Below are 23966 nucleotides of genomic sequence, written 5' to 3'. Positions count from 1 at the left end.
GTGCGGTCAAATAACGCTGTGAAAATCATTAACAATTTATCATAACACGATTATTATTATTTATTTTTAAAACTTGTGCAGCAGAATGAGTCAGTCTTAAAACACGTTGACTCCTACTAGACACCCCCTGATGACATCACAGGGGTTATTTATATTTTGGAAAGCTCCACTGGAGCCAAATCACGTTGTCAGAGGCTGAACAGCATCCCTCATTAAACCAGTAAACTCTTCATGCAAGTTGGAGTGTAAAATAAATACAAGTTAGTGTTGAAGATGCTAAAACAAAGCCAAGATGAACTACTAATTCAATGAGCAAAACCAAACTTTGAATTCTAAAGAGAACCTTGTGTGTAAAAACAAATGTCTCCACTATTAAGAATACGTTGAATAGGAATTTCAATCAGTGTAAAAAATGTTTAAAAAAAAGTTTTCCTGCTTATCCTCTTGAATTTTTCTGGGTGAAAATATTTTCCATAAAACAATCTCATAAATAAAAGTGTATTTATTAACATGACAATCAATACACAAACATTTGTCCTGAACATAGCAACTTTAAAAAATACAAAATAGACATATACATTATGTATTTTGTGGACAACCAACCCCCCCCCGCCCTACAAGTGACAGATGTGGCAGATGAGGTCATCAAAATGCAGAGCATCAACTCTGCAGGTTGCACCAGAGGCTTGGCAACGAGCAGCATGGATGTCATGTTCGACACAGTCCGTTTGTGTTGTGAAATAAACAGTAGAACTACAGACAACGTGTGTGTCGTTCGAGACAGAGCATTCACTGGTTCTTACTCATGCAGCATTGTCCATATGTGTGTCAGGACATAAAAACATGAAGTAGGGCCAATACAATACCGTCGAGTCAGAAAGTGATTGTGAGTAGTGCCAGAAAAACACAACTGCGTTTTTGCACTTGTTTTACTTGAACCGTTTGACATACACTTTAAGTGTGGATCTTAAAAGAGCGGTTTTAGCAATGTATTAAGTAAAACACGTGCGCACACAAACAAACACAATAAAAAAAAGGGGGTTGGAGCAGTGACGAAGTCAGGATAGTATGATCATCATATTGAGGCCCAATAACCAACCAACATACCTACAGGTCTACTGTGATGCTCAGTTTGTGCACATTTGAACGACTGAAAATATATTTAGAATAGGGGTAAGCTATATTGATAAAATGCTGACCACAACTGAACCTTCAATAAGCCCCACCCCTGTTTCCAGTCCGTTCGGCTGTTAGATTAACCTTTGAGCCCACAAGGTCGTTAACGGCACACCCTGCAGAACTTTTATCTAATGTTTGGCAAAACAATAACGGGATTTGAAGCCGACAGAAAAGTCTAGTATGTGTTTGATGGATGCAGCCAATAATTGCTTCAAATCCCCAGAACCAAATATGAAACGACTGCACAAAAGTATGTGAAGCACAGCTGGATAGCAGTCAGACCCTGGTCGGACCTGCACAATGCTCCACCTCGATTGGACAGCTTGCGTATGAGGGCGGGATTTAGCATTACAGTATACGTCCTTTTATATCACAAAATCAGTATATGAACATCGGGATTCTAGACACTTTCCGAAAAATCATTGGCCAATTTCTCTTACTCCCAAGCAGTTAATCAGTCACTGACAAAAACGACTTTCATTGCATAATATTCGTATAAAGACAGTTATGAGTGGCATAAAAGCATGTCATTTAGTTGTAAAATAATTACCAATTCATGCCATCACCCACTTGTATACTGTATATATCAAAAATCACGTCCATTTGAAATGATGACAGCACCACGAAGAAGGCTGGTCTGATTGAAATAGACCATCAGTGATACAGACGTCTGCTGCTGTACATTACAGGACCTGTACGAAGTGAAGGGCCTGAACACAATAGATTAATGGGGACACTTGGGACCAGGAAAGGAATCGGAGTATACGGAATCTCATGGTCAGCAGATCAAATATGAGATATGGGGTTATCGTTGGAAAATCTCTTCAATTTTCTGTACTTAAAGAAATAGTATCCTAAACTCCTGTCTGTCAAATTGTTGAGAGTTTAAACAGCCAGGCAGGCTGAAGAAAGGCAGCTGAATAATACAAAGCACCTTTTAGAGAACTCTGCTATGTTAGCATACCACAATGAACATCGTTGTATATTCAGTAAAACCATCCTTTTTGGAGGGACTTGCTGAGATCGCGGCACAGTTCTCGACGTGGCTTCATAGCAGCATGCTGGCACATTTTTCAGTTAGATAAACCTATATTTATATGTAGATATCTAACAGATTGTAATTTGGCTCGCTGGCTGAATGAAAGTAACCTCAGTAAAGTTTCTTTATCACATTTGTTAGACATAGTGTCAGACCATATTCTGTAAATAGCGAGCAAACCAACACCCTGTTACATATGGAGCCCCGAAGTGTGCAATATTAAATTAATAGAAATGATGGGATGACATAAATAACCACAGGAATAAGTGGTTTAAATGTAAAGATCAACCAACAATTTCATTATTACGAATACAAAAAATAATGTTTTCTATTGTTTTCTTCAAAGAAGTAATTTGTATTTAATTACAAAAATAGCCGTATTAAAAAGTCTACTGTACTCAATAAGGGAACCCCCACCCATTCTTGTTATATATTGTATTTGGACACTTTTCATGTCAGTGGTGGTCACTGCCATCTCACATTCACTCAACTCCTGCCTCCTAAACTAGCCAGAGCACAACCGTTAGCTCGAACGACAACAATGTCAAAGTACAGTAATGGTGAATAAATGTAACTGAACATACACTAAACTAAAGAGGTTACTCTAAATACCATTTTTGAGCTGAGTTTATTAGTCAGTAAGCGTGTTCGCTAGTTCCTGTTTGAGATTGAATAACTAAGAAGAAGCAACTAAGAATCAGCTAGCTGCCGTTAGCTGCTGCTGCTAACGCTGTCTCTTTACCTTGATGCTTAACATTAAAGCCCAAAACCAAAACTGGCTAGTTAGCCAAATTAGTTGGCTTTAAGTAGCATGTCTAGCTTTTGCGTGTTCGTTATTTACAGCAGTGGCTTAACGGCTTTTTCTGAATCATTTCCAATATTCTTGTTCTACCTAACAAGACGCGCTACATGTGCTGCTGGTGTTGAATTTGCGAGTTTAAGAGGCAACTTGCTGATGCCGAAGTCCAGTGTGGGATAAAAAAAAACACTTAAATATAATTAAAATTAAAAAGATAATTAAAAAACAATTTTCTTATCTATTTCCTAAAGAAACAGTTTATTTAATATTGAACACTTCAGTTCCTTTTTCAGTTTCAGTAGTTTTTCCTGTGAATGACGATAGGACATCTTTCAATGGGAGTCTCCTTTTTCTTCACTAACATCCTTTGTTTGGGGTCAGACAGCAACCATGCACAGTCTCTCACAAGAGGAGAACAGACGTGATGGCTAGAAAGCAATATAACCTTTTCAGAAAACATTCCTCATGCTGTTAAAACTAAACTAAAACCAGACAATAAATAGTTGCCTATTTTTGGCTCTTTTTTGTCATTTTTTGTTAAATGGAAACAAATGCTTTGGGGAGTTTCCCTGCCCACGGTTTTAAGAGAACAGACCCATGAGCGGGAAACAGCTACATCACAAAGCCCCCGCCGTTGGTGCTGAAGTGTTAATGTACAGTTTTGCAGTATGTGCATTCTTCCTTTCCTTGGTTTCCAGAACTTACGTCTCCCAGTGTTGCCACAACACCAACTACCTCTGAGGGAATGCATCAGAATGGAGAATTCATCCCCAATTTTGTTTCAAACTGCAGCTTCTGTCTCTTCTGGTAGCGAACTCTCACCCTGAAATGGACAGAGGGAACAAAATCAGAGGTTTTAAAATAAAAAGGAGACTCAAAATCCAGGAATAATCAGATAACATAATTCTGAAAAATCCACACTGATTCTTGCGGCCTCCCCCCACCCCCACCCACATTCTTTCTTAGGAATCTGCCGTTACCCCCGGTATCTGACCCTTTGGGTTCACCCCAACCTTTTTAGTTTCCTGTGTCCCTCTGTTCATACCGTATCTCATGCAGCTTCACCACCTCGTTGACCACCACCACCAGCAGCGGGGACAGAGAGGCCAGCAGCCAGGCCAGCAGGGGGATGTCAACAAGGTTAAAGGTCAGGAGGCTGCCTTGGTCGCGCCATAACTGGTAGTCCACTGTGGCCTGGACAACTTGGCTGAGCAGACTGCAGGAGAGGAGAGAGAGTGAGGATCAAGTATGGGTACTTAATAATGACGTAGTGGACGGGATTCACTTCTTCCAGCTGGCCCTTCAAAATAAAAGCCTGAGGTATAAACAGTACACTGAGTAACTTTACATTACATGTCATTTAGCTGACGCTTTTATCCAAAGCGACTTACATTGCATTATAACCCATGCGTTATATTTTGCCTCAGGAGCAATTATGGGTTAGGTGTCTTGCTCAGGGACACATCAACATGGGGCAGCAGGGATTTGAACCGCCAATCTTGCCACTCCCAGCGCATCACACTACTCCATGCGCCATCATCGCCCATAACTGGAACTGAAATAGTCATTATGCTAAAAGGAGACCAATTAAGATATATGATGAGACAGCTAACAGTGGCTTAGACTCTAGGGACAATTTACCAGTCAGTCTGCCAGATGCTGCTGAGGGTCAATAGGATGCGGGTAGTCGTTTGTCTGTTTATTATGACCGTTTATTATAGTAGTCCTGCAACTGACCAACATGCCTATCTTCTAGAAGGTATAGCTTTAATACAAAATATCCCAAACTGAGTATTGAGCATGTTCAATCCCTCTGCCTTCTAAAGTTTGTTATTAAACATTTAACTGGTTATAACTGAGCTAAAAAAAATTAAAGGCGGATGCTTAAGCAATAAATGGCAACGGTTGTAGTACAACATCAGTATAACATCAGGCAGGATGTTCTTACACCACAGGTACAGTGATACACCACCAGGTGTTGCTAAAGGGATTCTTTCTCCACAGAGGTTGAGAGCGGTGGACGTAGCTGAGGGAGATCGCCACTGAGGAAATGAGAAACAGAATAAAGCAATTGGTTTGAATATTGATTAACTTTGACAATGATTCATGCTACCTATGTTACAGGGAGTTCCTACCTGTGTGTAAGACGAGGAATCCTGCCATGACCTTTTGAGTCAACAGCAGGCCATTCGACAGCTCGCCAAACCAGTGAGGAGCGTCCAGTGAAGAGCTGCAGTCAAACAGAGCAACAGTCAGCGAATATTCTATCATTCACAGCATCAAATCATCCTAAAATGTGATACAATTGTCAGCAAATGGGCCTCTGGATGGAATAACTTGTTGACAGCAGGACTTCAGTGCTTCTCATACCTGGCTGTGAGTACATGTACATGAGTGGTGTTGTCAGCTAAGCTGGAGTTGCTGCTTCTGAAGCAGACCTCCTGCAGGGTGAAGCCAAAGGCCAACAGGTATGCACACACCGACAAGCCGAACTTCAACAGGAAACAGCCAAGGAAGTAGTTCTGGGTCTGGAGAGAAAGAGTGTGGGACCAAATGTAATGACAGGCTTTTAGGTTTCAATTTGTCCCGCCTATTCAGTCAATAATAACAAGAAATAATAATAATAAAAATTGCAAGACCCTTTGAGCTTATCATTGTTATTATCATGATCATACTCACTGCATTGTCACTAAATACTTTCACAATCCAACAATATCAAATAAAAAAATCTGTAAAATGCACGTATACTATTTACCTTTAACAAAAAACGCATGTGTTATGTTTGCTAAGTTGTTGGTCGACAATGTTTTTGGCCTTCATTTGGCTGCCGGAAGCGATCAGTGGTACCTTTGCAATATTTGACTTGCATGTGATCTTACCTTCCTTGGGATTGCATCTAGGTTCTTTCCTGTGGCAACTGTCATGGCCAAGCTGTCGGGCGGCTTCCCCAAAAACGACACACTGTCAACACAAAAAAAATCACGAGGCATGACATCCGGCACGGCACATCTGAAGAGTCCTACTAGTCTCTAACGTGTGTACCTTAGCAGTGGGCAGCTGAAGCAGGACAGCCAGAGTATGTCAGTGGTGTTCATGGGAGGAGGAAGCTGAGCAAGACAGGCTAAGAACTGCAGAGAAACAGCAGCACACCTCACGTATTTATACAGCAGCACGAGTTGTATATTTCATACAAAGCTGGCATAGAACTGTGTAGATATCTATGGGACGCGGTGAGGTCTCCTGTCTCACCTGGATGATGACCAGGCTGAGCTGACACTGCAGCAGGAAGAGGAAGGACTTGCGGATGCCGTAGGTCGTGTGTCGTGCCTGGAACACATTCCCCCAAAAGGCGGGTTAATGAACACATCTGATGACGGTCTCCGGCCCACTGCGCGTTGGCGGCGTGTCCTAACCTGCTCGATGAGCTTCACCATGCTGACACTCTCCCCTTGGTGGAAGGTGGCAGAGCAGCCCAGGGTGTTGAGTTGTCCAGAGAGCCTCAGAGGAGACAGCCCTTCAGCGTCCCTGTCGCAAAATCCTCCCCCAGTGGCATAGCCGAATGTCTCCCACGAACACTGAGAGGGGTACAGAGGGTCCAGAGCGATGCTGCGAGGGGATTCACATATAAGCAAATCAGGATAATAGTACTCTGCCCTCAAAGGGTCATTAAAGCCAAGTTACCAGAAGACATTTCCCCACTTTCCTCTCAATCATCTATCACTGCAGATTGTAATATCCAGGTTTAGATATATGTTTATCTTTAGTGCATCATCATCACTAGTGCAATGTGATCGTGCTAAAGTAAATTAATTTCTCGAAAAACTCTTTCAGTTAAATAGTTCCGGTACAATTGAAAGGGATAGCACAGACCTCCACTGGACAACGCACCACCGTTTTATGGATTATCTAATAACGAGACACTGACTCTTGAGGGTTGCGCTGTCAACTTTTACAAATCGTATTCGTCAATGCTCCATATCTGAATAAATAGAACCAGAACGACAACATTAATGTGCGCTTACCTGAGGTCACTCTGTAGAAACAGGCGGCTGTTGCGGAAATTGGCGGAGCTTCCCAGGCAACACGTTACTTCCCTGTTCTCCTGCATGATTTCAATCATCTCACACATGGCTGAGGAGAAAAAGGCTCAATATTAGAATCGTGAAATAGTCCAAATAAAAGTGTGCACACAACTAAGTGGACCTACGCATAAGGACGTGACTTATTGTGTCAAAGCGGATGAAGTGGACTCACTGTCAGGGGTGCAGTCTGTGAAGAGCGGTACCAAAAGAGGCACATTATCAATGTTCTTCAGATGGGGACGAACTTGGTGGATGCCACGAGGTAGCTTAGCCTGGTGAAGGGCAGAGACAGAAAAGACAGCAATGGATAATATGCGTGAACAAAATTCTTATTATTTAACTTCCTTAAAAGATCAATGACGATGCACTCAAATAATCCACTTAAAGCGATGCATCATTTGCTGTAAACATAACACATATTCCATGGCTTTGTTGTAGAGTGAACTGGTTTTGATAGAAAGACATAGTTACCCTGTTGCAGTCCTCCAGGAAGCTGGGAACATCGCTGTCTGTGGGTTGGAAACCGGCCAGGTCAGAGTGGCCTTCTTCCTCCGCCAGGAGCGGGCCCTCCGCTTCGTCCCGGGAATCTGTGTCACATGTGAAGAGGGCGGTCTAAACTTTTGACATATTCTCACATGATTTAGAACTAGCTTTCACAAAGTTCACTTGTTGACACTGGATTCAAAAAGGAATCGCCTTAGGTTGAGGGGTACACTTATCAAGAGTTTGTACACATGGTTTGGTACCTTGGTTCAGGAGTCCATGCAGGGAGACATGTCCGGGGCTGGTCTGGGCTCCGTCACAGGGACTTTCTCCATTTGGAGTCAAAGAGATGTGACAGTTCCAGCCTGTCTCCAAACCCATCTTCTCTGCAAAGACCTGCACGCACACAGAAGTTAGCTTCAAATTATCAGTCTACAAAGCAATGGATGACATCACCATGACGTCCACGGGTTATTTTGCGTCTTTGAGTCTACTTCTGACCATTATTGTGTTTTTTTGGTAGCAATAACTGCTAATGACAACAAAGAAATAAGGTGGACAGATAACAACTGCATGCTGGGTTGTACACATGAATTGGATGGTGGAAGAACCCTTGTGCGGTCAGCAGATACACATCCATGATACCATTAGTTTGGCCGATCCAACTGACTAGGTAATATAGAAGGTTCTTATGAGGGCATGTGTGTGTTCACCTTGCTGCGGAGCTCATCCTCAATGGAGAAGTAAACAAACCGGATACACGCTGTGACGAGGGCATCGATGAGCCGGACCGTGTCCAGCCTCGCCTGGAACTGCGACGATACCATGCCCATGAAGATCTGCCCACTGAGGGCCTGAACACAGTCATCGCGCTCCACGCCCTCCCCTATACCCTCTGGAAGACAGAAAAGCAGGAAAAAAAGTTGAAAAGTGGTATCCTTACTTCAACCATACGTCCCTCTGTAAATGACTCGTACCGTCGGAGCTCCAGCTGTTCCTGCAGGAGTTGTTTTTGATGGGGGTGGTGGAGGGCAGCTCCACCCCGGAGAAGAGGGTGGGACCAGGGACCAGCTCCACACACTTCCCGTCCAGTTGGCTCGACATGGAGACCTGCATGGGTTTGTAGGCAAACGCAGAGCAGTAACCGGACAGACAGGCTCGCTGGTAGAAGTCCAGAACCTTCTTTCTGTCGGGGAGAAGGCAAGAGTGAAAGTGAAATTAGGTCATTTCTTTGAATCTTAAAAGGGGACATTTCATGAAAATGTCTTCTACACGTTAATGTGGCTACCTGGCATGTCTACCAACCCCAAAGCAGTGGGGAAAAAACAGAAGGGGTTAGCTGGCTCATTAGCTTTAAGACCTCAAACGAGGAGTTTTGAGCGGAGCGGTTTTAAGAGGGCTGAAGAGAGAGCCGGTAATAATGATCATTGTGGTAATTTGACCAAATTATGTTTTAGACATTTCATTCGGACCAAAAAGAACCATTTAATCTTAAAATGGCACAACAGGTCTCATTTGATGACTGAAGGTTTACAGCAACGCAAGAATGACCCCGCACCTATCGGAGCCTGACAGGGGATAGATATCTGTGCCATCCCAAAAGTCGGTGCAGGCCTCCAAGATGAGGTCGGCCGAGCCATGCGACAGCATCTGGACGTTATCTGCTAACAGAAAGGTCAGGAGTTATGACAGCAAACTACAACAAGGTCATTAAATATATATATTAAAATAACAAAAACAGACTGCAGGGACAATAACAGGGTTGTGTGTGGACTCACTGGAGAAAGCGTCTCGTACAAACAGGGAGATCAGATGGGAGAGGGGAGGCTGACGTTTGGTGAAGTAATGATGGTGGCGCGAAGTGAACTCCTTGGTCTTCTCTCCTGATGGCAGCTGGTACAAAGCCAAGTGGTTCTCCTGCTTAAACAGCTCCCTCGCACCAGGAGTGAACCCTGAGTCACGCGCACACAAAGTCCTTAAGTTCATTACTTCATAACAAAAGCAGGAAAGTCTGAACTCCTCCATCATCACTCCACGCTCACCTATGAGCCTGGAGAGCTCGCAGAGGCCCCAAGGCACGTAGACGGGCAGCACCGTGCCGTGGCTCTCCTGCAGGGCCAGGTTGGACAGGTGGTCGGAGAAGCGGCAGAGCTGCTGCGTGACGCTGGCGTTGCAGAGGTTCAGCATGATGTTCAGGCCCAGCGGCTTCAGGGACGGCAGGTGGCACTGCCAGGAGAGGTCGTCGAACTGGATGCTAGCCGGGTTCTGCTGGTCCTGCGACAGACTCAGCATCTCCAGGTGGTAGTCGCACACAAAGTCGTCCGCCTCTGCCTCTGGGCAGCCCATCCCGTAGTCCTGAAGATGTAAGGGGGCAAACAGCACAATGGGTATGTCTAAAAAGACGTTTCAGGACTACTACATGAACAGTGTAGGTCACTCTTTTGTCCACCTGGGCCTGGTCATCCTCGCCTCCCTCCGTGTTGTGGCTGAAGCTCACGTTGGACCCCGAGTGGTGTTTGGTGCGAGTGTGCGCCGAATAGCCGGATCGCCGTTGCAGCCGGGCGGTGTCGGTCGAGCGGTTGGTGTCGTGGGACGTCTCGCTGGGCTCGGGGCCCTCCCCCAGCTGGGCGGAGGACTCTGCTGGCAGACAGAGCAGAGCCTCCGCCTCCTGAGCCTGTGCAGTGGGCGACACAACCAGTTAGGGATGGATACCGTACGGCACATCATCAGCTGGGGAGCGCACACACCACACACACACACACACACACACACACACACGCACCTCATCCCTATCATCATCTGTCTCCATCCGGCAGTCGGAGCTGACAGACAGGTCGTCCCTGAGATCGTCCTGGCTGTGGTGAGGCGGCTCCACTCGTCCACTGAAGAACAGCACGGTCTCTGGACTGGGGTTAGGCCAGGACAGGACGCCCTGCTTGTCCACACAACACAGCACCTGCATGTACACGCACACAAGATTCACAACACATACAGTGTATGCGTCTTTTGTCATTAGTCCTCCAGCAGCTACTTTGTTGGTGTTACAACAGGAGAGCAGAAGAAAAAGCTGCCATGTGATTTGCCAGTTTAACACTTTAAAAGGGAAATCAAAAGAAGTTTCGTTTAAATCTTCTACAGAGGCAGTTGCAGAATGTGGACCATGATATTTTAGTCATGGTTGGCATATTTGACATTTGATTTTGAGAGTAGGTTTTGTGCTAAACCAATCCACAATTAAAACAACAGATCTATAGATCCAAATTCCATGATTCCCTTGGTTATACCAGGTGGTCTCGAGAGACAGATTTTTGAAAACTTCCCAAACAAACTGCGTAGCTATACAGAAGTACATATTTTATTTTGACATTTGGTTAATTGCCCCTATAAGCTTAGCCACTCAATATCCCTGAATAGTGAAGAGCAGAATATGGGTCTGTGAAGCAGTCTGCCATATCATCAGTGAAGCTAAAATTAGCTGATCACCTGTCAATCAATGTGAAGCTGGGGTTAAAAGGTCATAAAAAGGGGACATTTCCTATTCAATGATTTCCCCAAATCCCCACCCAGAATACTCACAGTGACGGATCCCAGAGTGTGTAGAAGGCTGGAAGTGTAACAGAGCGTCTGAGACTCTCCCTTCAGGACGCCAACCATGTGTCTCCACACACAACGCAACAACTCCTACACACACACAGACACACACAAACATTGAGCTAGAGACCTGCCTGCTACTACATACCAAAGTAAACGGATGTTCAAAAGTACGAGTTAAACAAATTGATTTACTTATTAAAAAAGAAATAGCACAAGCAAATGGTGGAGGCAACTGCGCCTAAAAGCCTGACAGTATCAATAAAACAGTTCTGTGATCAGGTTTAAAGGCAGAAAGAGGGAAATATCCAACACTACAATGCTATTGGCACGAGGCGAGGAGGAGAAGCTGAGTGCAAGGCGCAGCATTTTGTGGGTGGCCCAAAAACACATCCATGCAGATTTGAAATTTGGAATCCATCAAGACTGGGTGAGCGGGGGACACACAATCACAGCTTGCCCTTCCTTTCCTTCCCTCTTTATTATACTTGATCCAAAAAATGTTTGCCTCTGTGGCCCAGTTCTGGTGAACAAAGGAAACATATACATCAAACACTTAGATATAGCCACCGTTACACTGGAAAATGTCTCAATCGGATGACTAAGAGTAGATTTCATTTACTATTATTAATCCTCAATGGACATCTTGGGGAGTTTTTACCCATTGTTATTAAAGAATGTGAACACCCTGCAGCTGTAAAAACAACAATAAAACAATAGGCCCACCCTACTGCATGCTGGTCCGGTACCTGCCTACTCCTTTACCCACAAGTGCACACAGTGTTATAAATAAAACTAAAAAACAAACAGGAAATAAAATTATAGTTAAAGTACAACAAAAAATGTTACTTAACAAATGAGCCAAAAGAAAAAGGTGCTTTACTATGTCACAAAAATCAGACCAAAATAAGTAAACATTAAGAATGCGCAATATCATTCATGAATGAAATAACTAAATGCTGACATAAAATAAAATGTTCCTATTAACAGTTCAATGATGACCGGATTCGTGGGTGTAAACTTGCATCGTGAGGAGCTTGGTCAGGTCGTGTTGACGGATAATCAACAGACGGAGGAGTGAAAAAAGCAGAAAGCAAAAAAGGTACACAATGAACACAAGGAGAATGATAGTGTGCGAGAAGATGTCATGGAGATTGAGGTGGTGTCGGGAGGGGCAGAGAGGGAGTTTCAAAGGGGGCGGACAGCAAGCAAGTGACGACAGGCGGGTTCGGATGGAGTTGGGAGCCAAGCTCGTGGAGGGTGGGGGAGACAGCGAGAGGTTGTACCTGGGAAGAAACCACTTCGGTGTAGCTGCTTAGAGTATCCTCAGAGAACTTAGCAAGCTGGGGCGAGAAAAAAGTCTAGTTAAAACACAGAGGGACGCCTTCGCTGTGGCTCCTCTGTGTGTGTGTGTGTGTGTGTGTGTGTGTGCATGCGTGCGCGCTTGGGTTAGACTGATATGGATTCAAAGATCACGGTAACCGTTTCTGAATGGAAGGTGCCAGCAGCCAAAATAGATCTGGTAGAGTTTTGTTGAGTCCGAGATAACAGTCTTCTAATCTTGCATTCAAATTTTTGTCTGAGGTATGGACACAAACTGTAAAAAAGCTCAAATGATTCATTACAGTCGCAAGTATTTTGTTGTGGCGACACGTTTCTTCATAGAGACTGGCCTAGACACGCACTGAGACAGAGCCATAGAAATAGAATAGACATACTCGTTGAAAACAGCGTAGCAGGACAGTTACATTTCTTTGCGCTCTGTTGCCAATGGAAACCGTTTCAGCGGTATAACACGTCTTGCAGGAAAGTCTGCCGTTGGCTCGTCTCCGCTCCGATTGCCTCCGCTGCCGATTCAACGGCAAATTCCACTAACAACCATGGGCGTTTTTATGTTGGACTACTCAAATGACACCGGAAAACAGTTCCATGTTTTTGTACTCTCTCTGACCTTTGTAATAAAGGTCAGAGAGAGAGTATCATGGTATCTCATTTAGTGATTGTTAGTGCCCTTTAGTGGGATTCCACAATGTTTTCTTCTCTATCAAAGAGGCATCATTGTTTGACTGAAAAAACATCACTTATTTATTTATCATGATAAAGGATTGAGCTCCCTAATTGTGCAACCCTCGATGGTTCAGATTAAACCAAGATATCAGTCTAACCTCATGTCTGTGTGTATGTATTAGGTAGTACACACATCCTCCATCTTACCAACTAAAGCAGCCTTTGCTACCAGTGCATATCACACAATTGTATTTGTTTGTCTGTGCGTGTGTGTGTTAGTGCTGAGTGTGAGTCCCTCACCAGACCAGCTGGCGATGCGTGGCTGAACTCGGCGAGGACCCTGGCTTCTCCGAAGGCGTTTAGCAGCACCCACATGACAGGGAAGAGCAGAGGCAAGATGGGCAGAACACCCATCAGCTGCAAACACAATCACACAACCTCACAAAGGGCTCCAGTCATCTCGTTAACATTTGTGCAACTCACGGTATCAAAAGACAAGGGATAAAAGAAACATTTTATAAGTCAGATATCAGCTCGTTGACTTTGCCAATGCACACAGATTACACATTTAAACCATAACACATTCATAGTTTTGTACCTGAAGTTGAAAGAAATTGTAGCAGGTGGGGGTGAGGCTCGGAGCGTCACAGAAATACCGAACAGTGTTCACGACTAGGAATGCCCCCTAAAGGGAGAGATCAGGTGAGAACAAGGTGCACTACATTACACTCTGGTGGGGTAGAGAAGAAGGGATTCCAAATACATAGCAGACACTTTCAAAACTCTGATCCGAATTGCTCACCAGAACAACGGGACAGACCAACTTGGTAATAACCAGCTGCACCGTGAACCGCTCGTTGTCCAACACGGTGATCGGTCGAGCCAGCGCCTTCTCCAAACTGTTCCTGTCAGTAAAAAGGACAGGGGAAGAAAACATCATCTTTGTGTCAAGATGTGTTTCCGCAACATCTAAGTGCTGCTGTCGAGTCCTTCAGCTCATGTCTACCTAGAAAAAGGTTTTATTGTCATGAATCACCCTGTATTTGTACTTCATCAACATAGTCGCTGACCAGAGGGATCCTGTATGTGAAATATACACACATCAACCAGACATTGTCAACGACACAGACAATGGGTTGTCTTTATAAACCCTGTGTGCAATGATGATGAGGAGCAGTCATTGCATAGAGGCGACACTGGCAATTGCTAATTGCAATTAATGCATTAATGCGGCGAGCATGGACATTCTCATGGGTAAGTTCACACAAATACCTGACTACATCCAGCACTGGAGTCCGCACCACTCTGAAGAGCCGGTGTTGCTGGGGGCTCTGTGGTCCTCTCTTCTCGTCGGCCCGTGGGGAAGGATGAAGGGAGAATGGGGGGAATAAATCTCCTGGCTCCAACACAATGTGCTCATCATCCTAAGGGGACAGGAACAGGTTTCGCTGATCACTATGGCTGTTCCTTAAGGGCTCTGGGCTGTGTGGACCCACAAAGTTATTTTCAGGTTTGGTTCTGATTAAAACAAAGACCTTTCGTCAGTGAGAGGTTAAGACGACAGTATCTCCAGTAAAGTCATTTGTCTAACTACAACGCTTCCAGCTGTTGGGCCTCACCAACCCAACGCTTTCCAGGACCCACGTTCCCACTGCTCCCGAGAGGTCGGGCTCCCCAAGTCCCACCGGGTCCTAAGATCCCTAATCAATGCCCTCAACAAAGGACGGCGCGAATGTAGAGTTAACTTTAACAGAAGTTAGAGTAGCATGTTTTTGTGTGGAGATTTACTGAACGTGCTGTTGTGTATCTTTATGAACTGCAGAGCATGTGCTGTGTAAATTATTCTGTGGTGCACAAAACCCCCCCAGTTTATTAATGTTTTTTTTCAGCGCTATATTTTGGCGCTTTAAGTAGCTTTAAACCATGACTTTGTATGTGAGTCAATGGGTCTCCTGCTTGTACGAATTAGTTAATAAATATTTTACAGTTATTACAATTAAATGAAAACAATTATAATTTGTGTTTAAATTCTCTGATCGTTTTGTGTGATCTAGCCCACCTGCAATAGAAATGGTATTCCAAAGTATGTTAAAGGAAATTCTTTAGAAGCGTAATTGCAATAAATATTTAATGTATTGTGCCACCGGATTACACAGCAAAGAATTGTACATATGCGCCTGCAATTACCTCTCAACTTACACATGTCTCCCTCTTAAATGCTAAGGTGCAGGAAAGCTAAGTAAAACCTTAACCTCTCACCCACATCAGCATGCTTTCAGCTTCATCCCACACAGTGAGGCCCATCTGTTCATTATGAAATAACGTCAATGAAATAACCTCTGAAGGGTTTAAAAGATCTGTGGTAACGATATAGACCATTTTGTGACAAATAAACCATAACCTTTTAGAAACATTACGTTATATCATGAGTAACTGTGTAGTAAGTACGAATGCTTACGTGCTAGTAGGTAGCAGAACAGCACGTTTTCCGTTACCAGCTGCGACGTCAGAAGCTCATTTCAGTGTTCTAGTGGTGAACCGTTAATAAAATATTGGCTTTTTGTATCAGTTCTGGTATTTGACTCAAAAAGAACATCTTATACAACAGCAAATAACTGATACCTTTGGATTACTTATTTTTCCAAGAGATATATTTATATCATGAATTAAAGGTCAGTGCAGTCTAACCTGTCTGGATAAGTTTGTGAAATCAAAATGAATAAGAAAGTTGAATACGGTGTCAATATATCAGTATTCAAGTCAAAGTGGTCAAAATGAACAAGAAGAAGTATTGACGTTGTACAATAAGCAGGAGCTCTTCAGCTGCTGCACTGGAATCCTCTCTTACTCCATCAAAAGCTCCTGCATTTTTTACTCACGTTGAAATTTGGCTTTACCCTGTGGTCTCAAAGCATGTGTGTGTGTGTGTGTGTGTGTGTGTGTGTGTGTGTGTGTGTGTGTGTGTGTGTGTGTGTGTGTGTGTGTGTGTGTGTGTGTGTGTGTGTGTGTGTGTGTGTGTGTGTGTGTGTGTGTGTGTGTGTGTGACTACGCACAGACTGACCTTGATACCTCTGAGGGAAGCAAATGCCTCTTGGCCTGGTCTCAGAGCGATGACGTCCCCTTCCACCAGCAGACTGACGGGAAGGTTCACCAGCTGGGAGTCCCGGTAGGTCCAGTGAAGGGACCACGATGTGGACGTGGGTGTGTGGAGATCCGGGTACAGGGATGAAGACCAGCGCACGTCGCCCATGCAGCCCGACAGGTAGTCTGGAAGGACAGGCGTAGAAAGGGTCTATGCATTCCAACAATACATTTATGGACATCCAAAACATATCCATGTTCTCTAGGAAGTCACAACATAAAAATATAAATAAAAAAAGAGATAAATGTTACAGGGATACATTTACGAGAATTGCAACCCTTCACAGACTGCATTTTTTCTCATTTTATTTGAAATATCTTTAGATCAATCACAGCTTGATGTGTTCCTTTTTTAGCATCACTTTGTGATTTCTTGATTCCACAGGTCTGGCAGTAATCACATGTGGCTGAGATTAGTGAAAATCTGCTTTAAAAATAATGGGCTCAATTACCGTTCATTCATGATTTATCAAAGCGGGGAGGGGGAATTATCTTTTTACATTGGGCCAGGTAGGTTTGGATATTATTTTTCACTTAATAAATTAAATCAGCATTTGAAATTTACATATGTATAAACTGTATGAAAACACACCTTTCCAAAGCTTTCAAGCCAAATTGGAAAAGTTGACAGCCCAACAGACACTTTGCATATGTGGAGTTGTAAGTGCAATGAAATAGCAAAGCGCAGCGGATCGACGGGGATCGTGTTGTGCCGGATGTACAGCCCTCTGTGTCTGTGTCAAAAAGGCAGACTCACTGCTGAGCTGTGCGATGATGCCTTTGAGGCGGCGGACCATCTCGCTGCTCTTCAGCCGCTCCTGACGTCCGACCAGCAGCAAGTTGAGCAGGAAGAGGAGGAGGAGGGCAGCAGCGTTCAGCAGCTCGATGCCAGAGCTGTGGAGGAACAAAGGAGACCAAATGTGACGGACTAGAAATAAACACTCTTCAGCATGTTCAGTTCACCCACACATTTCTAAAATATCTAAAAAATAATACCAAAAATAATCATAATGAATTACACATCCACATTAAAACCAACCATTAGTGTTTCCATTATTCAGTCAGTATTGTTGAGTCAGTTAACATATTTAATTAATAGTTTTAGACAGAAAGAAGAAACAGCCAGGAATAGCACCAGAACAAAACAGAAGTCCTTTAAAGGTGACTCTCCTGTAGAACAGGTTTATACCTTGTTAGACAAGCTAAATAGCCTTAAGGCTGGAAGATGCTTCTGCGTGTGGGTCTACATTTGCGTCTGCGTCGTGTCGACGGACTCGTTTCAATTCATGGACAGTTTTTTGTTGAAGACGACCTAGAGAGTGACTTCGTTGTGTGTGGAAGTTGTTTATTTATTTATCAGAGGCTTTTTTGACCCCCTGCATCGCTACAGCGGCTTTTCATCGCATTTTCTTCGCGGGCACATTTGTCCCGTATTTTCCTCCCCAACTTTGTTCTCCCCTCGACCGGCAAACCGAGACTGAGAGAACTGCGTCCACTATAAGGACGCCATTCGCCTCCTTATAGTCCACCAATGACGGGTTGTATCAGTGGTCATATTTACTGATTTCTTCCAACAAAAACAAATAATGGCGGAATTATGCTATGAAACCGGAAATGTGAGGAAAGGAAGTAGTTAGCAGACCAATCACAGCCTTGCAGGCTGCGTGAGCTCGCGAAGCTTTTAACGCTAGTCCAGAAAAAAGGGTCCGCACACGCAGGCAGGCAAGAGGGGGAGAAAAGGCGCGCAAGGGGCTCTTGCGTCTGCGTGTCCTTGCGTTTCTCTGAAAGAGCAGAAGCATAAACTAGGCTTTGTGGTATCAATCTTGTTGACGCAGTGGCACGTCATTGGCGGAAATTAAAGGATTTACATCAGCAGTAACTTCATTTAAAAACAGCCAGTTTCCCGGCCCCCCTCCTCCTGCACCTTCTCTGCCCTTTGTTGAGTGGGAGGAAGACGATGGAGACCTACGTTTGATAAATTGTATCCATAACTTGTTGTCACCTCACTGAGCCAGGTCACAGCTCTCGGGTCTTACCGACTTGGCGGTTAATGCGTCCCGCCATGCTTTGGATGACAAACGTTGCATTGAAAAGACAAAGTGTAACCACGGCGACAGCTGTTCCAGAACAGTGTGCTTAAGCTGAGAGAGGACTACCTACCTGCCCCTTGGCTGGCTACCGTGGCAACAGAGGAGACCCAGCACCGCCAGCAGAGTGAAGGCAGCTCCCGGCCAATGGAGACAGGAGTGACGGTTGCCATGGTAAAGAAAGCTATTCACCCACCGTTCCTATGAAAACATGAGCAAAACGATACTCAGTGGGTTATGTAAGGCACTTATTACGTCACCGCTATATTTAAGGACTCGTCGACCAACAGTGTGTCTTTATGATTTCACACACGTGATGGCAAAACATCCTTACCAAAGATCTCATGGAGATAAAACTAACTTTGATGATTGGGGTTGAGGTGTATTTGTTGAAGAGGTGCACTTAGCTACCTGTCCGGAGGGTTGTCTGCACTGAGGCCTTTGATGGTGCTCCAGCAGGCTGCTGAGCTGGTCCCGCAGCTTGGCCAGAGCCTGCCCAGTGGACAGGCCCAGAGTCGCCGCTTCCTCCTCCTGCAACGACACACAGCCCCATCAGGCTCAAAACTCCCCCACTCCAAAAAAAGGCCCGAAAGAAATCAACAGGATTTGAAGATTTGGGCCCAATCCCAACGTGTCCCTTTAAGGGCTTAAACCGTGAAGGATCAGACTTCAGACTTATGCAACGCCACCTGGCAGATGGCTGAGCATGCGAGACTAGAAGAGCTTGAAATAGAGTAAATAGAGATGAGAAAGCACTATTATTGTTTGATTTAATTGTCTTCCAGGCTCTTTTGTCACATGAGGAGACTTATTCGTCAGATAATTAGTTACAGGCAATGAAGCCATCAACGTTCTTTTATAAATTATAAGTTGAGCTGCGCACTTCAATTTGATGATTTTTTTTACAGTATTATTATTATTATTTCTAAAGAAAATCTTAAATTGAAATTAATCCAATCAAATAAAATATAAAAATCTATTTCCACTGCCAGGGCATTAACGTTTCATCGATATTATTTTACAATATTTATCGGGGAGCAGCATGAACAGTCTATCAATCAATGAATAATCCATTTAGCCATCAATAATCTATGTTTAGAAGCAGGTGTCCCAGCAGAGTGAAGTGGTCCAGCACTAAGGACACAGCTGGGATTTTCTCTGCAGAGATGTTTTAGTCTTTGAAGTACATGTTTGCTCTGGATTTCCTTAAAAAAGAAAAAAAGCACTTTCAGTGATGCAGGTTTTTAATAACTTTGTTTCTATCAACTCTGCCATCTGAAAGAGATTTCCAATAAATAAGTCCACGTTAGAGTTAACTACTTTTTTTTTTTATTTACTCTCCCTGCCCATCAGTAAATGTGTGCTGTGTTGAATAAAACTTGAAACCATAAACTCATGTTTACTGAGGTAATTAATCAAGTGAGAAGTAGTCATTTTCCCACAGACGTCTATAGGACCAGAGGATTGCCTGCTGCTGGTGAGAACAGAGGATGTACATTTTAAGACCCTTTAGCATTGACCTCCCTCTGCAGAACCAGAGGTTATTGCCTCAATAAAACAGACGGTGTTTTGTAAATATTAAATCAGCAACTAAAAGCTCTGTTCATTACTTTTGAGACGATTGACTAAATTATTAATGGAGTGACAATGACATCATTGTCCTTACAATCCTTTTTTTTTGAGTAAACCAATAAGCGGCAGCATTTATAATAGAGAAAGAGAAACCAATCGTCATCTGATGTTGGTGGGAAAGCAAGCTTTCAGGCTCTGCATCCCACAGGCGAGCTATAAATACCTTCCTGTTTCCCCAGAGGAACAAAGCCTCAACAGAAAGCCTCCAGACAGACGTAAGCACACAGAGACTGGAGCAGCCTGAGAAAAGAGGCCTACGACCTGGCGAGGATATGGATTAACTGTGGGTTGTCACTAGCGACATGCAAACACCAACACTACCAGAGCAGCCATCGCTGCAGTACGTGAGATCGACAGTCACTCACCCCAACAGGGGGACCAACAAGTAATGCTGCAAGAATAGGCTAAAGGAAACTAGCGAGACAATGTATGCTGCTCTTCTTCCTGAGACCCATTCTCACCACCATGATGGCCCTGCTCTGCTTCACTGAGATGTGCATCACTGCTGCTGAGCTACGAGGGCCACTTCCTGCGTCTGCCGTGCTTACGAGACGAGAATGGTTAGGGTCTCAGAGACTAGTTCTCAAGAGGTGAATCAGGCCCTGAACCCTCCTGTCTAGTGGAGGAAGGGAGGGAGGGGGCCGGAGACGCTGCAAGACCTCACCCTGATTTACCCATGTCACCGATGGCCGAGTCGGGGAGCCTCCCGCCCAACAGAGCTCAGTTCAACTTGGGTCAGTAGCTGGCTGGGAATCGAAGCCACTCAACTGAACCCTGAGCCCAGGCAGTGTGTGTGTGTACGTATGCAGTTCTTAATACGAGGATTAATTACCACCCGGCCCTTATTACTCCCGGTTATAGCCACACTTGCCAGCTTAGCATATTATTTCCCAACGACGCAGAGGGAAGCATGGACGGGATTCGGAATTGCGGAAAACAGATTGTGTGGCAGTTTGAAACCAGCACTGAGCTAAAGGCGCACTGGTGTTTTCACGTAGCCCCTTGTTAGCGCCTTCCTTTATGAGACACGTAAAGGCTTCAAACTTTCAGAGCTATTCAGTAACGTCGTACAGACAGACTTTGATCAAGTAATTTAACCCAAATCCACTGACCTCGAGACAAGGAAAACTGGAAGAGCGAAAAGATCACTAATTTGCTCATTTGCTGGCCTAGTGAATTAGTTCAAAATATATAGTTGAGCATTTAACTGACAAAACTCAGACAAAATTCTTTACATCCTGTCAGACTGTATTGCGTATGCAAAGATGCTTTTACCGTCCTCGATTCTGCCCTCATCGACATAAATGAGGTGGACAAACTAAAAGGAACCCCTGAGAGAATAATTCAACACAAACTTAACCAAAGTTAACAAGGATTCATTTCAGGACTGTTAGCTTAAATACTCCATTAGTTTTAGCAAGGTGGACCTAAACAATTGAGACACTGAGCAAAGACTAGAATGAGTCAATTTTGCATTTGAGGAGCTGGATCGAATTGACAATCAAGAGTAGCAAAACGGTTGAAAATCAATTAATAGTTGGCTACAACAAATTATTCTGCCAATAAATTGTAAATAAATTGTAAATAAATTGTAAATCTTCACCCACAGACAACATGGTGCTGACTGCATTTGTAAACTATTGGTGAGTCTCAGTAATGAACCACAAGGTTCAACGACTCTAGTGTAACAAACGCATTCACAAAGTATTACATACTAACATGCCTGAAGTCAGACTGAATGTGTGCACCGGATCAACATCCAGTCCCTCAACGCAGAAAGGTGAACCAGGAGCCGCATGCTTCCGTCGGCGGTGCTGGTGTGAGCTGATGATTAAAGGAAGAGAACGCAACTGATTGGCGGGAAGATAGAAGGCCTCTCTTTGAGCACCTTGAGAAGAGAGTCAGCAGCAGCGTTTCCGCTCCCACGCAGTATTAAAATGCCTCTCCAACGCATCTATGTTTACCTACAGAGGATCATTTGACTTGACACATCCAGAAAGATGATCATGGACAATGATAGTGAGGTTGTATTTCAAAAGGTGGAGCAAAATTAAATTAAAATAAAACCAGAATCACTGTCAGTTTTGTGTGCAGGTACTTCCACCAATGTCCACTGAGTCCATCCGGCCCAAAGGCGAAGCTGAGGTCTCGCATTCACAAGACTGGGATGTCGGGTGTGGCTCTTAAATTAAATATATTAACCTAGTGTTCAAGATCTACTCTAATGGTTGGCAGTGCTTGAACGGAAATGTAATCAGAAGACTATTGGGACATTTGAGCAATACCGCTGTTAACACATCAGCTTTTACAGAACTAATGCTTCTCCCTCAGCAGGGCCACACAAAACTTTGGAAACTGCAGGAAAGGACTGCAGCATCGCTAACCACTTCCCTCAGGGTGGACTCAATCCCAGGGCCCCCCATCTCTTCAGTAAACAGCTCTCTCCTCCAGGGCACCAAAACTCACCCGCTTCTTATCCTGCAGCTCCATGGCATCCGCAGCCACTCAACATGCTCTGCTCCTTAACCAGCCAACGGCACCTGGCGGAGCCCCGCGGGAGCCGCTCCGTGATGTCCAAATTCGGAGGCCACGCGTGCGGATCCCTCTGAGCCCGCTGCCAGTGGAGGCTGCGGGCAAAGTGGCTCGGGTTGGCAATGGAGGAAGACGGAGAGGGAGGCGGGCAGTGCGGCCTCGGTCCTCCGCCTGGCAACACCTCCTGCCCTGCCTCCTCTGCCAGTGTGACAGGGGGCCACACCTGCAGGGACCAGCAGGGAGCCGCAGGATTATTGGTTACCTTTTGGAGGATTAATCGTGGCTCAGGTGCAGCACAGGGAGCCTCTTCATTTAAAGGTCTGTGGATAAAGGACAAATAACCAGGATCTATTAGCAGATCTAACATACATCATACCTACATGGAACAATATTCAAATAGTCGGTTGTAAAACACCATGCATGGACAAGTGCCTTAGTTGGCCCAAACTCTGTTACATTGTGTAGCGTTGGTTCATATGACAGCATAACAGATCTATTGAAAAGCAGACAGCCCCCCATATAAGCAGCTTCCTCTGCAAAACAGATCTCCAGAGTCAGCAGTCTGCTTTTGGCAAAGAGTAGACACAGCTCAGCCAAAACACGAGAGGGTTTATTGACTATTCCTACTGTCCGAGTAACATTAAACCCCCCAAACAGACTGGCCGAGGAGGCCCGAGGCCCCCGAGCCGATCCGATCCGAGCCGACCCGAGCGAGTCCACCCGAGACCGAAGCGCCGTGTTTGCATTTGTGACCACAGATAAACACGGAGAGATGACAATAATCCTCAGTGAGTTCCTCTCCACGGGCCGGCTGGACTCGTGAAACATCAGACAGGTGGTTACGCTGGACATTTCACACCGTACAGAATGTCCATTACTTACACCACCAGGTACTGAGAGCGGCTGAGGGGACAAAACGTTAACTGACAGCAAAGACACAAAATGACAGCTCGTGCTGCCCGGTGTAAAATCCTAAACGTTACGTTGACAACATTTTGTAGGACATGTTAACGTTAAGTTCGAAAGAACACGGCAGGGCTAAATGGAGCAGAGAGAGTGAAGGAGTTTGTTTTAACTCCATTCATGCGACGTCCTCGTCCCCCTGGTGTCAAAGGCATATGCTAACAAAACAAGAGGCTTCGAGCTAAGCGGACACACTATTTATATTCTCTACATTCTCTACCACAACATGTCTCAACTCGTCGGTGTAACGTAGTAGTCTGCGCACTCACCTTGTACTTTCGAGGTCTTTATTGATATATTTCCTTAATTATGTCTTTCTCTCGAATGCACTCCTATACTCACTGTATAGCAGCAGCCATGTTGGAGAGAGTTCCTCCGTTAGCGAGAAATATTGTGTTGCGATTGGACGGTGTGAAGGTCCTTTGTCTTCG

The 23966-nt window shown here is 44.6% G+C and overlaps 1 protein-coding gene across 4 annotated transcripts; it reads right to left on the bottom strand.

Moving 5' to 3' along the window:
* Nucleotides 1-484: 484 nt before the first annotated feature.
* On the bottom strand, nt 485-23920 carry tmem94 (transmembrane protein 94). Of its 4 annotated transcripts, XM_037463614.2 has the most exons (33): nt 23805-23920; nt 22835-22892; nt 22507-22667; nt 18820-18939; nt 18482-18609; nt 17079-17215; nt 16242-16447; nt 14453-14604; nt 13983-14085; nt 13779-13865; nt 13481-13597; nt 12460-12516; nt 11159-11263; nt 10365-10538; nt 10032-10256; nt 9625-9937; nt 9361-9534; nt 9141-9246; nt 8560-8768; nt 8296-8477; nt 7846-7978; nt 7571-7686; nt 7272-7371; nt 7040-7148; nt 6431-6623; nt 6267-6344; nt 6060-6145; nt 5897-5978; nt 5388-5545; nt 5153-5247; nt 4966-5059; nt 4063-4233; nt 485-3840 (listed from the first exon to the last, which is right to left on the bottom strand). In XM_037463614.2, the coding sequence occupies exons 3-33, from the start codon at nt 22528-22530 to the stop codon at nt 3768-3770; spliced, it is 4107 nt and encodes a 1368-aa protein (XP_037319511.2). In that variant the 5' UTR covers nt 22531-22667; nt 22835-22892; nt 23805-23920; the 3' UTR covers nt 485-3767. The 4 variants fall into 4 exon arrangements, with proteins under 4 accessions (XP_037319511.2, XP_037319510.2, XP_037319513.2 ...); XM_037463613.2 differs by having other exon boundaries at nt 22507-22892; XM_037463616.2 differs by having other exon boundaries at nt 9141-9243; nt 22507-22892.
* Nucleotides 23921-23966: the final 46 nt, after the last annotated feature.

This window comes from Pungitius pungitius, chromosome 21 (assembly GCF_949316345.1).
Source record: "Pungitius pungitius chromosome 21, fPunPun2.1, whole genome shotgun sequence".
NCBI classification, from domain to species: Eukaryota; Metazoa; Chordata; class Actinopteri; order Perciformes; family Gasterosteidae; genus Pungitius; species Pungitius pungitius.
This window is presented reverse-complemented; position numbering and strand designations above follow the sequence as displayed.

Coding starts and splice junctions, on each gene's coding strand:
- tmem94 (XM_037463613.2), bottom strand. CDS start 22,530: ATGGAGCTGCAGGATAAGAAGCGG. Junction 18,940..22,506: donor AGCTGCAGGATAAGAAGCGG/GTGAGTTTTGGT, acceptor GTGTCGTTGCAG/GAGGAGGAAGCGGCGACTCT. Junction 7,979..8,295: donor AGGATGAGCTCCGCAGCAAG/GTGAACACACAC, acceptor GTGTGCGTGCAG/GTCTTTGCAGAGAAGATGGG.